At 40.3% G+C, this 15,160-nt stretch overlaps 3 protein-coding genes across 8 annotated transcripts in view; 2 read left to right on the top strand and 1 right to left on the bottom strand.

The window, feature by feature from the left end:
* Nucleotides 1–465: 465 nt before the first annotated feature.
* LOC107218764 (protein TRC8 homolog) overlaps nt 466–15,160 on the bottom strand; it is an 82,764-nt gene continuing 68,069 nt past the window's right edge. For 2 of the 3 annotated variants that reach the window (XM_046734440.1, XM_046734439.1), the window contains 2 exons: nt 3,702–4,072; nt 466–3,491 (listed from right to left, as the gene is read on the bottom strand). In XM_046734440.1, the coding sequence (XP_046590396.1) occupies nt 2,088–3,491; nt 3,702–4,046 (1,749 nt within the window). In that variant the 5' untranslated portion in view covers nt 4,047–4,072 and the 3' untranslated portion in view covers nt 466–2,087. Of the gene's footprint in view, nt 3,492–3,701; nt 4,073–4,522; nt 4,815–15,160 lie in introns of those variants that run through there. The other variant, XM_015656765.2, reaches the window with a different exon arrangement.
* LOC107218776 (ATP-dependent RNA helicase abstrakt) lies at nt 5,371–9,528 on the top strand. Of its 2 annotated transcripts, none has more exons than XM_046734441.1 (10): nt 5,371–5,496; nt 6,783–7,053; nt 7,133–7,478; nt 7,576–7,709; nt 7,787–7,943; nt 8,024–8,186; nt 8,260–8,560; nt 8,670–8,819; nt 8,919–9,101; nt 9,235–9,528. In XM_046734441.1, the coding sequence occupies exons 2-10, from the start codon at nt 6,879–6,881 to the stop codon at nt 9,369–9,371; spliced, it is 1,746 nt and encodes a 581-aa protein (XP_046590397.1). In that variant the 5' UTR covers nt 5,371–5,496; nt 6,783–6,878; the 3' UTR covers nt 9,372–9,528. The 2 variants fall into 2 exon arrangements, with proteins under 2 accessions (XP_046590397.1, XP_015512267.1); XM_015656781.2 differs by lacking the exon at nt 5,371–5,496 and adding an exon at nt 6,232–6,603.
* LOC107225787 (disintegrin and metalloproteinase domain-containing protein 10) overlaps nt 12,185–15,160 on the top strand; it is a 91,477-nt gene continuing 88,501 nt past the window's right edge. For all 3 annotated transcript variants that reach the window (XM_046734431.1, XM_046734430.1, XM_046734432.1), the window contains exon 1: nt 12,185–14,287. In XM_046734431.1, the coding sequence (XP_046590387.1) occupies nt 14,152–14,287 (136 nt within the window). In that variant the 5' untranslated portion in view covers nt 12,185–14,151. The remainder of the gene's footprint in view (nt 14,288–15,160) is intronic.

Here is a 15,160-nt window from a genome sequence, read left to right as displayed (position 1 = left end):
CAATTACGCGGTAGTTGGTTTCTTTTTTTTTTTTTTTTTGCTTTTGCATAATTCTGGAGAAATGAAATATTTTTATAAATATAAAAGAGGGTTTACGATTCATTGACGTTCATTTATAAAATATATTGTTTATTATACATATAAGATATTATATTTCTCGCTTAATTATATCTATCAAAATATGATATTATTATTATTATTATTTTTATTACTGAAAGGTGCGATATAGAGCATATTTATGTGTATGCGTGATGGGTATACAGGAATATAAACGTACTACTACCTATAGTTTGTATTTATGTTTAGTATACAATGGTACTTGCGCGAAATGAAACGCATATACGTTAATAATTGTTTCGGGTATGAACGAATCAGGGACTCGGATAATATGAAAATGAAACATATAAATTCACAAAACAGAAAAGAAACAAATCAAAGGTCTATACGTACCTATTGGTTATTTACAACCACCGGTTAATATTAGTCGTATTTTTGTTTTTTTGGTGTTTTTTTTTTTTTTTGTGCTTAGCATATATATACACATACGAATACCCATCAAAAATTAAACTTTACACATTATACATTATGCCTATATTTGCTGCACTTGTTGTATTTAAATGAATACACAAATACAGGTGAAACGTGTGTTTATACGGAGATTAAAACACACGTAATAATACGTATCGTATTGCGGTACGAATTTCTTTTCGATTGGTTTTAATTTTTTTTTGTCTTTAACATTTCACACTGTGTTGTTTGACTCGTTTCACATTTCTCGTTCTCTCTTCTTTTTGGTCGTTTTATCGTTACTCAATGCATTTTCTTTCCTTACCTCATCGGTCATTCTGTATTAGATACGTAAATTAATTCATCGATGACAAGTAGGTAGAACGTAACATGTAAAGTAAATTATTATTTTTTTCCAACAACATCGTGGTTTATTCCCGTTAATCGATCAAGGAATAATCATTTATACGTATATTATATGGGCTACCGACGAAGATTTGGTATGAGTAAAAAGGAAGAAAACTAATTATCGTCTTTATTTAGTGTAAAAAAGAATGAAATAAAGACGCAAATCGCGTTTTAAAGTAAAGCGAGGTAAGGATTGTTCCTACAAGAATATTTACTACAATATAAGAAAAGTGTAGAAAGAAAAAAAATGTTGAAACTTTTCTTTTTTTACAGAAAAATTCCATTTTCGGAATTTAGGAAGTACCGCGAGAGAAATTACGGATTGAGAGAGAGAGAGACACATGTAAGTAGCAATTGTATAGAAATGTAAGCTCATGTTATACATAATATAATTAAGGCGATACTATACGATCACAGAATAATTAATCCAAATTAATAATTGACGTACATGTATAGCGGCTTACATTTATAATAAAGTATTGGATAGATTTCTAAATTATTATCATTATTATTATTTTTTTTATATGAGTATATAATAATAATAATAATGATGATGATGATAATATACATAATATACATGATATAAAATATGTGGAAGTTAGTTCCTATAATTTCTATCGTCGTTATTATCTCTATTTACCTACCTTATAGTTACATAAATAATAAATTGTTTCATTTTCTTCGTTTCTTGTTTTCCTTTCTTTCGTCGCTAGTTTTCTATTTTTAACGGTATTTTTCGTATTTTTTTTCTTCTTCGATTTGGTAGGATTGTATGACATACAAGAGTTTAAAATGTATGGACATGGCGAATTATCCATCTATCTAAACCCGGAAGTATGATAAAGTGTGATACGAAACGTGTCTAATAATAGTAATAATATTAATAACAATAACAACAACAATAATAATAATAATAATAATAAACTTGCACATCGATTGTTGATTCTGAGGAACGGAACAGAGGGGAAGAAAAAAGACAAAAAATTAAATATAGTAAAAGAAACAATAAGAAAGAAGGAAGAAAAGAACAGTAGCCTTGGTCAAATTACACTTGGACTTGAAACGATACCCTCGCACAGTGTGACAATATCAAACTCCATTGTATAACATGAAATAACAATATAATTTATTTTTTATAATAATTATATCACAATATAGCTAGACGTTAAGCTTCACCTGTCTTCGTTAAGCTGTTCAACGTATCGTCTATAGTTCGGACTTCGCAATCCGTTCCTCTGCAGTCCCTGGTTCTGGTACAACTCATCGATTTCATCTTCGTTTCGCCTCTCCTGATCAGTGAGAGCAGAGACATTGTCTTTGCTGTCTTGCGGACTGTCAACTTTGTACAAAATATCATGGCACAGCGGACAGCGATCCTGAACGTACAACCACTTTCTTAGACAAACGCCGTGGAAGTAGTGATTGCACCTGGTTATTTTAGCGCTTGACATTTCCTGGTAGCAAATAGCGCAAACGTCGTCGAGCTGCATAAGCTGCTCGGTCCTCGCCTCTGGCAGCGAGTTTATCTTGTTCACGGCCGTTCTCCTCTTCATGAATACGCTCCATCCGGCCTTTGCTTCGCACCATATGTTGAAGTAGGCGTGCACACACATCATGACTGCTCTTATTAGTCCGCCCGACTCGTACACGAGGATCCATAGGCCGTTGAAGAACAGAAAGATCCCGAATGCAAATTCCACGGTGTTACCGAAGGCGCGTATGTAGTAAACGTAGTCGTCCAATTGTTCCCAGAACGTGTGACGGCACGCGTCGTAAAGGAACAGCGAGTATATCGCCAGCGATACGAGGACTTTTACTATAACCTCTATGCTAAAAGCCGAGACAGCGAGCAGCCAAGTGCTGACCGAGTATTGCGACCACAGCAATACGAGGAGATAAACCGGAAACATAATCAGAAAGGCGCAGACCAACAGTGCTCGGAAGTGCCTGTGAAGAGCGGGATTGTGCGACGCGCTCAGCGACATCAGTAGAGGATTGACTATATTGTGAACAAAGTGGAGAAGCGCTGTGAACAGGAGGCAAAAGTTTCGGCACAATCTTACCAACCGCATTTCTCTGTCCAGACTGGTCAATCCTGTTTGGAGAGCCAGGATGTAGAAAAGAATCGCCGATACCGTTCCGATGCTCTTGCTGTCCTCCTCGTCATCGTTAAGTAATATCCATTGGAAGAAGCAACCGATGTAGTGGCAGATGAACGATATCACGCTCGTCATTCCTAGAACAGCTGTAAGCGTCTCGCAGCCGTTTATCAACAGAGTCCTGACCATCACGTAATACGTGAACGTATCTTCCCCGTAGTGGTTTCCCATTATTTGTATAACTTGCTCGCCCACTCTAAGCATCCAAAAAATCCGCAGAACGCAGGGCACGTTCAGCCGACTCCATTCCGCCTCCACCAACGCCGAGAGACCGTAGCTGCTGATAAACGTTCGAGCGTGCTGGTAACCTGAGTATATGATGCGGCCCATCGCCACCGAGTTGTACCAAATTACGAACTTTGACACTGCGAGCGGAAGCAGGGTTGCGAAGACTGGAGCATGGTTCAGAACTGTAATCTGTGAAACGAAATTTCTAACTGTTAGATGGTAAAAGAAATGCCAAACCGATCATCTTCGTTTTGTTGATAAATTTTCAGGAATGGTTTCAAGGCTGATGCTAAACTTATTGGGCGAAGAAAGTGAATATAAATCGAGGTGACCATGCTAGTCCAAATGTCAACCGTTATTCGAAACACACCATATTTCAATTTCTCAATCGTAACTCACGGGTATCGGAAGAACTGCGAATATGGAAGGAGCCATGAAACTGAAGACGAGAGACTTCTGTATAATGGAAAATCTCGGAGCAAGGTGAACGTAGCAGAAGATAAGGGCGAGAGTGCACTGGAGGATGTAGTTCCGGATGACAACGACTCCCGGTCCGTCAGGATTCAGCACCTTGGGTATATCCAGACACAGCACATCGTCCAGGATACTCGTCGCTGTCTCATTTGCGGTGGCGTACCAGATGACCGCCTTCATGGTGCTGACGTTCGACCAATATGACACGAATATCACACCGACCGATATCAGGTAGAGGTAAACGACGACGAGGTGTTTCTTTTGCAGCATAATGCCGCAAAGTGCTGCCTCGCATGCTGGAATAGAGAGAAATAGAACGTTGCCGGAAAGGAGAAACAAAAAGCGACGAAGCAGCGAAGCGATCTTTCCACGAATCTCTCTATAACTATACATAAGGTAGTTGAAATCATCCAGTGATTTAACGTGATGTACAACAAAACTGAAACGGTTATTGATACTTGCATAGCTACTGTTTGCATTTCTTTTATGCCTCATTTTGATAAAAATACTTCCTTTAATTTGACCTTCTCCTTCATAAATTTTCTAAGCGAGTAAATACCTTCTAAGTGACTTGCAAAGTCAAGTGCCCCACATAATTTATTCATTGACCTGTTTCAGTTACCGCTTTTAAAAACTACAGCAGTGAGCCAAGTTTTAATCGTTGGTTGTGCATAGAACGGAAATAACTGATAGCAGGTTTGTAAAAGGGTAACCGATAATGAGGTTTTTTTACTTTGGCTCCTTACCTAAACAGCACAAGATGAATTTAAAGAGCGTGAGTAAGTACGACTGGTAGATGTGCTGACTCAAGTTTAGCTGGTGGAGCAAACCGACCTCGGGTGTAATGCCAACCAGCGAACCAACAATGGAATCAGGAACGCTGACGACTTTGAATTCATTGTTGACGTCTTCAAGGACTATGTTTTCGCCGGGCAAGCCAAGGCCGATCCTGAGCAGTTCGTCGATAATGAAAAGCGGCGGAACCCTCATAACGACATCGGCGAAATTAAGCGCCTTATTTCTAATGGTGGTCAACATATTTTCCAAATCTTTAAGGACGTCAGAAAGGTCGACTATTTTGCACTTTCTCTTTCCTTGGGTAAGGCTACTTTTTTTTTTTATTATCAACTCTCCATACTTCCAGTCTCTCCCAGATTAGCGAATTTTCTTGTCTTTTTTTTTCTTTTATTCTATCTAGTTTCACTTTCTTCCGTATGATAATAAAATTTCTACAGTTTTCCCCACGACGATACTTCGGTTTAATCGAGAATTATATTTTCCTCAAATTTTGTTAAATTAATGAACCCTGTTGTCATAATTGGCACGGTTACGCTGAGCACTTTCCCTTCGATTTATTTCACAACGATTTTGATTATTTATTAATTTGATCAGTCAAAGGTCGCCTGCTAATTTATTTATTCATGTATTTATGTACACAAAATTCCAGATTATTAATCGAGGTTACAAAACACGCTGCAGTTCTCAGCCTGCCTGCCAGCCAGCAACACCAGCTGCGCATCACCAACCAACCAGCAGGTCTTGACTTTTTAAACTACATGCTATGCAGCAACAGATGGAGCTTGCTGCCTGCGGTGAAAAACTTTCAACCGTACAATAGATGTTTTTTTATTTTCGTTATCTTATCGCGTTAGTATAAATAACGGTTATTGACGAACGAGAGAACGAAAACAAAAGGGAAACGGAGAAAGAGTTTTAGTTGATAAGTACTTTACATAATATACATCGATTTCCTTATTTATTTCTCATATGACGCATTTTTTATTTTTTTTTACACCCACCTCGCATCGCCCGTTAAAATTCTATTTACACGCCGAGTTTGCGCCAGATTTTTCGAATAGTTATTCGTATACAGTCTCGAACTGCGATATGTGCGTGTATGTTATCTTCGCGGAAGATTTCGCCGTCACGATCCGTTTACTCATTCTCATATCGCAGACAGATGAACATGTATCAACCTTTTACGGACGGGCAAAATTTCAGTTAAAATCGACTTTGTGTTAGAACGTGATATTTATGTATGATTTCAATGATTTCAATGATTTGAAGTTCCCAACCTGACTGCTGGATGATATATCGACTAGCCCCGCCGTTAAGAGGTTAAATAATTTCCACTAAATGCACGAAATATTCGTGAGGACCTGTGGGTCCGCGATCGATCACGGGATGGCGGTTTAGTGTGGCGAATCAATTTTTTTCACTCCAACTAGCCAGCCTGTCAAACCCGTCGATTTTATCTTGCAGCAGCTGTCTGTGCAGCTGATGTATACCGCGGTGTTTGTAGCATATAGAGAGTAAACACAGCCGCCATAAATAGCTGTCACTTTGCCGTACGTACTTCTTTTTGACCGACTGAAACGTCACTCGTTGCAATTTGCCGGAAGAAAATAAAACTCACATTTAGGAAAATATTTGCACCCGGAAAATTATGATTCATCTTAATGAATATTTTCACTTCAAATCACTCTGCTACTGATAAATTATTCAATGTGAGAACGGAAAATCATCCGGCAATTCGGTTATTTAGTTTTTCCGAGGTACTTATTTTTGGTTAGTGACAGTTCGGAGTCACGTTCATTCCGTCGGTAATTCAGTCACGTACTTTCGCCCTGCGTTTCATAACCGTATGTTCTTTATTGGTTATGTTTTTCAGTCACAACTCACATCTGACGTTCAGTTTCGTTTGCACTTTATCTCCGTAGTGATAATCTAAATTCAAACGTGGAATCAAATAAACAAACTACAGTGTGAATACTTTCATTCCCTGGGGGCGATGGGAGAACGAAGTGATCGAAGTTCACCTCCAAAGGTGATTGTTTCATTGTTAATAAGCCATATTTACAGGTTGTATCAAATGAGACTAAACGTACACCTGTTAGTTTACATGCAACTGTACCACGGTGTGCTGTGATCTAAAACTGTGTTACTCGTATCATTTTTGTGTACTTACGTTTATTCGATATTCATTTACTCATTGTAACATGACAGAGATCCCGAAGAAGCGCCAAAGCACACAGCGATTCCGAATCGGACGATGATTACCAGCCTTATATTCCTGTAAAGGAGCGCAAGAAGCAGCAGCTTATGAAACTTGGTAGGCTCGGCCAACTTAAGGAGGAAGGATCAAACGGTTTAGCTGGAAAAAGTAGCAGTGAGAATGAAAAAGATGACGGGGAAGACGACGACGGGCAAGTCTGGGGCAGAAAGTTCAACATATCTTTACTTGATCAGCATACGGAGCTCAAGAAATTGGCAGAGGGTAAATTGCATTGATTCTGATCCAGAAAAATTACGATATTACAAATTTGTGCGTACCCACATTTTGGATTTGATTTTAGCAAAAAAGGAAAGCGCCATGGAGAGGCAGCTGAAGGAGGAGGAAAAAATCTTGGAGAGTGTGGCTGAGAACAAGGCTTTGATGGGTGTTGCTGAGTTAGCCAAGGGAATTCAATACGACGATCCGATCAAGACGAGTTGGCGTCTTCCAAGGACAGTTCTCGGTTTTGATGAAACTCGCCACGAGAGAGTCAGAAGAAAACTGAGGATCCTCGTCGAGGGTGAAGACGTACCACCGCCGCTAAAGAGCTTCAAGGAAATGAAATTTCACAGGGGAATTCTGAACGGTCTTGAAGCCAAAGGCATCAGCAAACCTACGCCCATTCAAGTACAGGGGATACCTACTGTGTTAGTGAGAGTTTATCAAACTCTGTTAAAGACAAAACACGCAAAATTGTATCATCAAGATTGAATGAATTTGGTTATGACGATTCATTTCTTACAGATTATCTGGTCGTGATATGATCGGCATTGCGTTCACTGGAAGTGGGAAAACTCTCGTTTTTGTTCTTCCATTGATTATGTTTTGCCTGGAACAGGAGACTGCGATGCCTTTCATGCGCAACGAGGGACCATATGGTAAATTTTAACGTGAAATAAGGTGTATATCTTAATTTGTAATTGATTTTCTAAAGCCTACATTCTCGTGTTTTTAGGATTAATTATTTGTCCGTCAAGAGAATTGGCCAAACAGACTTACGACATTATTCAACATTACACAAAGACTTTACGACATGCTAATTGCCCAGAAATTCGTAGCTGTCTCGCGATTGGCGGAGTTCCCGTATCCGAATCGCTGGAAGTGATAAATAGGTAAGGACAAATATACCGATGAACATTGTTACCGTATTAAATTTCGAAAAACACGGTCATCAGAATTTAAAATTCAACAGGGGTGTGCACATAATGGTAGCGACACCGGGCAGACTGATGGACATGTTGGACAAAAAGATGGTCAAACTGAACGTTTGTCGATACCTTTGCATGGACGAGGCTGACCGAATGATAGATATGGGCTTTGAGGAAGACGTGCGAACAATATTCTCTTTCTTCAGGGTACGCAGAACCAAAATGACCACAAGTTTTATAACTCCCTGCAGTAATTCACTCATTTTTTTTTCTGCTCTAGGGCCAGAGACAGACCCTACTATTTTCGGCTACTATGCCTAAGAAGATTCAAAACTTCGCTCGTTCCGCGCTGGTAAAACCGGTGACGATAAACGTAGGAAGAGCCGGCGCAGCTTCGATGAACGTTATTCAAGAAGTTGAGTATGTGAAGCAGGAGGCAAAGATTGTTTACCTACTCGAATGCCTACAGAAAACAACACCGCCGGTATTAATTTTCGCCGAAAAGAAACAAGACGTCGATGCGATTCACGAATATCTGCTTCTGAAAGGTGTCGAGGCCGTCGCCATTCATGGTGGAAAGGGTGAGAGGATGTCGATATTTGATTTTGAAACTAGTTGTTCACGATTTTTATTTTTATTTTTTATTCTGAAGAGTCACTGTACCATAAATACTTCACCATTCCTCCACAGATCAGGAAGAGAGATCGCGGTCGGTAGAAGCATTCCGCGCCGGGCAAAAGGACGTTTTGGTTGCTACGGACGTAGCGTCGAAGGGTCTCGATTTCGCGGATGTGCAGCACGTAATTAATTACGACATGCCCGACGACGTCGAAAATTATGGTAAGTTTCTCGCAGTCGGAGTAAAAAAATGCTTAATCCAATATTACAAATCTGGATATTTAAGTGGAGTTTTCTGATCTCGCATTTTTTTAACTTCAGTCCATCGTATCGGAAGAACTGGTCGATCCGGACGCACGGGAATCGCGACGACGTTCATAAACAAGGCAAACGACGAATCCGTCCTGCTCGATCTGAAACATTTGCTGATGGAGGCGAAACAGAAAGTACCGCCGTTCTTGCTCGAGCTTTGTTCCGAAAATGAGAAGTACTTGGAGCTCGGAGGTGAGTTTTTCGTACGCATAGTCATTCGTTGTTCGGTGCGTTAAAAAGAATATCAAATATAATACTATGTCAGAATAGTGTTTATATATAGCTACAAATTTAAACAGCGCTACTTTCTTTACTTTCGATTCAGACGAACGTGGCTGCAGTTACTGTGGTGGATTGGGTCACAGAATTACCGAGTGTCCGAAACTTGAAGCCATACAGAACAAGCAGGCGTCGAACATCGGTCGTCGTGATTATCTGGCCAGCAACGCCGCTGACTATTGATTCCATACAGTTGAAAACAACAAATTTTTATGCATCGAACCCCTCATTTTTAGCGTTAGCTATCAAATGTATGTGAATCTGTACAGATGTGTAATGTAACAGGACTGACAATTTAAGCGGATTAGATTTTTAATTATTAAAATGCGTTAATACGAAACCGTGTGTCATCTCTTCAATTTATGTGTCATGCTTGCCGACTCCTTGCTGTTCCATCCAACAAGTCACGAAAAGAGGGCGCAACCCTCGCTGACAACGAGCGTAAGTACAAGTTATAATAAAGCGTTTCGGGCAGAACGGAGCAGTCGCTACAATTCATCAAGCTGTTGGAGGTTTGAAAAACTCGGGTTGAATTACAAATGCACGAGAAACTTTATCAATCTAACAATAAAATCTTGATTTTGGTTAAACGGTGAATTCTCATCTCAAGTTTTTCGACGACGTTTTTTTAACAATTTTAAATCAATTTCTGGATTTATTTGAATTTGTAGAATCATTTTACAAAATACTTTTTTACCACAAAGATTTTACATTTGATTTTACACGCCTTGCTACAACCTATCCGCTTTACACTGTTGTATGTAATGTTGCGGATAAACAGGGCGAAAAATTTTCGTTTTATCTATAAATGCGATATTTAGAAATGAAAAAGTTTTCTTCGAGTAAACTGGTATTTAACGAGCGGTACCAAATTACAGATAATTTTCGTTGTATATAGGAGAAAAAAAAATAGAGTAGGGTAATTATCATCCGCCTTGAGCTCGAGAAAGGCAAAGTTTGTAACTCGAGGAATGTTTTTTGGCAGCCGAAGCGAGCTTTTTGGCACTCCCGGCAGCGAGTTGAACGGAGATAATAATTAAAGTGGATAATCAGAGTAAGTCTTGTCGGAGATTATTGTTACGTTAGGGTGGAACGAGGAGGCGGCGTTGGGCGGATAAGGAGTATGAGAATGATTATAAGTCAAGACGCCAACCGTAAACTGCTACCCATTGTTGTAAAAGCTCGGAGGGCGTCGCGCTGAACGGTGCACATTAAACTCGGAGTAATTCTATGTTGCGAAATAGCGACCATTGTGAATGCAATTAGGCTAAATACCGGCGTTCGTATTACTCGAGGAAGCTTGAATATTCATTTCTCTACTAGTTGACGCGCGTATAATCTGTACACAGGTATATACACACATAGAAACTCGAGATATGATTTACCCTACGGAACAGGGCATGTGAAAAACGGTCTGTTGGACGGTTCAGCAACAATTATTGTTTTGTGACACATGGTAGAAGAGTCGATGGAGAAGTAAAGTCACGTAATTTGCAAAAATTTGAGTTTCTTCAATTGTTTATTTATTTATTTATTTTATTTGAAAAAGAAGTGTCGTTTTGAAGAATTACTGCAGTAACTTTCGAACGGTGTTTTAAGGCACAATCCAGCCGGATATTGGTGTGACTTGAAGTTACAAAACCGAGGCGCTGCCGCTGCACGCATTAATACATAATAATGCAAACCACGTATGACGGGCAACAAGGAACCACATGGGATTTCATTCATTGCCGTCTAACTCGGGTTAGGGGCTCTTCTCTCATGAATACAAGATTATCGCTGATTCTCACAGTTCCGGCGAAGCCCCCGGTGGTGCACTCTGCGTGAAGCATATCAAAGCGATTTCCACCACCGTTTGCTAGAGTGGCGGGTGCGAACGGGAAAATACGGAGAATAGAATCGATCGAAGCCTTCGTACGGTGTGATTTTTTTCATTTTTCACGTCAAATCACCTCGATTTCATTGTGTATAATTCAAAACTTGGCTGGATATGCGCTGAAGTGATCGTCACCCAAAGAAAATTCAAGAGCTCGTGAAGTTTCGAAGGACATGCCTTCTCGGTACAAATTCCAGCAAAAGTCCGCGGTAAAGTCGTTAGTAGTACGGAATTCAGAATGAGCACAAAATTAAAACTCTGCATACCTTCGCATACTCCGCCGAAATTGAAAACGTGATCTGAAGGTGGATCGGAATTTTCTTTTTTCGCGGGACGAAAACATCAGGAATGCATCTTTTTCGTGATTCGGTGATACACATTGCCTGGAACGAAGCAGTTTCAGATTTTCTGCAATCAATAACAATTTTATACTATTGTAAAGCAAATTGATTCGGTTTTCGGAAGGTATTGCATAAAATCCGCTGCATTAAATGGCCAGAAAAATTTCGATTGGAAAATTTTTTACTCTATACATTCTAATTTTATTAGGAAGGTATGTGAAAGTATTTACAAAAAGAGGAGGATTTTCATAAGAATTTCACATGTTCGAGTGGAGTTGTAAGATCTTAATATAGTTGGAACGAATCGTTTAAAACCGATTAAGTGATTAATATCGTAAAGTTCTACGACATTTGTATCTTCCGAATTTCTCATTGTAATGAAAAAAGTTTCTATTCGAGCTAGTTTTTTTTTTTTTTTTAAATTCTATCACAAGGTGTCTTTGGTCTCGTTCGAAAAGTTTATCACCGTGAAAATGAGAGCGGAAAACTTTGATCCACCGAGTGCAGATCAGGATTCTCCTCATCGTCCACCACACGTGTAATTCGAGGAGTAAACGCGGCGGTCGCGTGTCGTCGAGGCGTCGCGACGGCCCGGCGTCGTCGTCGAGGGGTAGAACCGTCCTGAATAGAAGGCGTCGAGCTGCGTCGGTTCGCGTAGCGCCGAGTAGCACGGAAAAGGAAGGAGCGTAGGTAGGGAGGATCCGAGGGGTGAAGGGAAGTGGAATGAAACGGATGCGTGGAGGGGACCGGGCAAACGGCCTTTCAGTCTGCCGCGGAGCGCGACCCTCGCACGTTCCACCAGGTGAGATAAAAGCGGTGAAGGTGTAAGCGAGGCGTTCGATATCGTTTCGGATTCGAAAAAAGTGTGTCGCCAGTATGTAGCCGTATGCCGTTGCGGTGACATACGTCCTTCTAAACAGCAGAAGGAGCCCGTTACCGGTTTTCAAATCGCGACCGTTGAAAAGCGCGGGAAAACTCGTTCCATTTTCAAAATTTCAAATCTCACGCAGCGATAAACGACCGCGTACACGATCGCTGAAGTGAAGAAAAGACGCGTTAACGATTCCTGGGCCGAAAACTGAGGCTGAAAACACACGTACAGCGCGCGCTCTTTGAGCCGCAGGTAAATTGGTCCCAACGACGCTTACGCAGCGGTCTGAAGGAGAATGTAAGGCCCCGAGACAGCGGTGCCAGATCTAAGGAGAACCGAGCGATGTGTATCCACCTCGCGTGAATGAATCATAGAATGGTTCACCGTTCGGATCATTTCGCTCGCGAACAAAGGCTGCGGAGCTGAATCCGAGGACTTTTTGAGACCGTTAGTGCAGCCTGGAGACTCCGGCGCCATGTGCTCGTTTCTGCATGCGGACCCAGAATTTGCGATTTCACCGCTTCGACGTGTCCACGTTTTCAGCGTCCTTCATAGGTGATAATATCGTTTATTTTCCCTCGCGTGATCGTCACGGACCGAGGAACTCGTCCCGCTGGTTATCTTCCAAACCAGTCCTGAATCGCACGTCGCGCCTTGAAGCGGACTTGTTTTTTTTATTTTCGAGGATTTTTGGTGCTCGGTTAGCTTGTGCAGAGTGTTTAATTTCATCCTCTTGTTGCAGCCATTGCCTGGGTGATGCAAAATTGTGAAATACCAAACGACACGAGCGCGTGTGTGTATATATATAATATATGATATATGTATATATATATATACATCTAAATCATAACTGTAAATGCAAATTCATCGTGTAAATGTGTGTACGTGTGTGTTCAGTGCTGTCGAGTGTGTTTTAGTACCCGGGATTTTAAAACTCACGGGTGGTATTTAATCGTTGAAACTGCAATAACGCAGGTAATTATAAATAAAAGAAAGAAGCTGCACAGGCAAGGAAGAACGATACAGAGGAGCAAAAAGAAACACGACGAAAACCGACGACGAAGTTCAACGCTCAAGAAAAAGGGGAAAAAATTACAAGAACGAGAAACAAGCTTTGCTGCAGAGATAGTCGTCCTAGCGGAAAACTAATCCGAGAAACTTGAATCGAAACAAACTATTTTCACTGTGTACATACCTATAGATACATATACATGTATGTTGAGCCGTGCAAAAGCCGAAACAACTGAAGTCAAATCCCCAGAAAAGTGGAAAAATTCCCCAGTAAATTGTAACAGTGATAAATAGTGAATCCAAAGTTTGGATCGATCAATCATATAATATCCACACGGTGACGCGGAGTGGTGAAAATCCACGCGGATTGATCTAAATAACCGAAACCTTTCATGTCCCTAGAAATAAACCTAATTTAACGAGAATCGAAACAACCGAAGTTGTTAAATCCCCAGAAAAGTGGAATAATTCCCTTAGAAAATTGTAACATTGCAAAATAGCGGATCTAAAGTTTGTATAATCGATCAAAAGTACATAAGTACGTTGACTAAAATAATAAAAATCGATTGAGATCGGTGCTGATTGATCCAGAGAGCGGAAACTCCCGATATCCCTAGAATAAAATTTCGTTTCTCTCAATCGCAAGGGTGAAAAAAACAAAAAAAAAAAAAAAAAAAAAAATTGGACAAACCCTGCGGCAGCTGGCAAGATACTGACGGTTTGGGAGAAGTTAAGAACCAGCAGTGATGCGCCTGGAGGATAATAGGAGCAGGAGCTGCAAAGGAGCTGCGGACGAAGAAGGAGGCAGCAGATAGCGTCGGTGCTACGCACCTGCAGGCAGGCTCCTGCAGGCCTGGAAAGAGGATGTCCTGCGGGAGAACGCGTTCACCGATCACTCGGGGACGGTTGATGCACCTGATTCAGACCGTGGCTATATTCGCTGCCGCCTGCATGCCCGTCCTGCTGGGCTCACCTCTTCACCCTCTGCCTCCGCACAGAGGTGAGTGCACTCCGTTATGTTCATTCGGTTCAATCTTCTCTCGGTGTTCCTTCACTCCTTTCGCGGAGAACCAGGAGCGTCATTGCTTCATCGTCGTCAGTCATATCCATATGCATTCGCGTTATAGGAATTTTTGTGTTTTTTTTTCTTGTTCATTGCGAGAATTCAGAGAACGAGGATAAACTTTTCACAACAGAGGATTTTCCTCTCAAGGTAATTTCGAAACTACGCAACCACTATTTTAATTAAAAATAAATTTAGGTTTAGAACTTTCAGTCACGGAAGCCAATGTGGTGGCAGCCTTCTTCTTTTTATTTTTTTATCATATTCCATCCGAGATCCTGATTTTTTTTTTGTTTGTTTTTTTTTGCATCATTAGGTGAAAAAATGCTTAAACTTTGGAATGATTGGGAATTTGTGTGAATCCAAGTTTGTTTATAACGGTTATAAGTAAGCATGTGAAAGAAAAAATGTATTTTTTTTTATAGATTGAGAAATTTTGTAATAAGCGTATAATAAAAAGACTTGGAATTCATTGGTTGACATACGGATATCTCAAAATGGCCATTAGATTTACAAAATTCAATGCATAGGGGTAGTTTCGAAAGCTCAATACCTTAAAAAATTATCAAGGCTTTAAAATTGGCAGCAGTGGTTTGAAAATGTATTAAACCCAACTGTTCTCGGTGCTGATCGAAAATTTTCCACTCTTTATACAATACCGATGAAAACGACAAACCGTTGAATTGGCATAAAATTCAATCAGCGTTGAATCATAACAACCGATGTTCCTTATCACGGAAAAACAATCATGTGATTTTTCAAGAGTTTTAATTTTTCGCCAATCTCTTACAAATTGATCGGTTCCAGTAA

This window comes from Neodiprion lecontei, chromosome 3 (genome assembly GCF_021901455.1).
Source record: "Neodiprion lecontei isolate iyNeoLeco1 chromosome 3, iyNeoLeco1.1, whole genome shotgun sequence".
Classification (NCBI taxonomy): Eukaryota; Metazoa; Arthropoda; class Insecta; order Hymenoptera; family Diprionidae; genus Neodiprion; species Neodiprion lecontei.
The sequence above is the reverse complement of the archived record's forward strand: the minus strand, read 5'-3'. Positions and strand labels throughout refer to the sequence as shown.

Bases quoted from the DNA above. Each gene is read 5' to 3' on its own strand.
- LOC107218776 (XM_015656781.2), top strand. From the start codon at position 6,568: ATGGGAGAACGAAGTGATCGAAGTTCACCTCCAAAG. The intron at 8,561-8,669 runs GTGAGAGGATGT...ATTCCTCCACAG, and splicing joins CGCCATTCATGGTGGAAAGG to ATCAGGAAGAGAGATCGCGG. The intron at 8,820-8,918 runs GTAAGTTTCTCG...TTTTAACTTCAG, and splicing joins CGACGACGTCGAAAATTATG to TCCATCGTATCGGAAGAACT.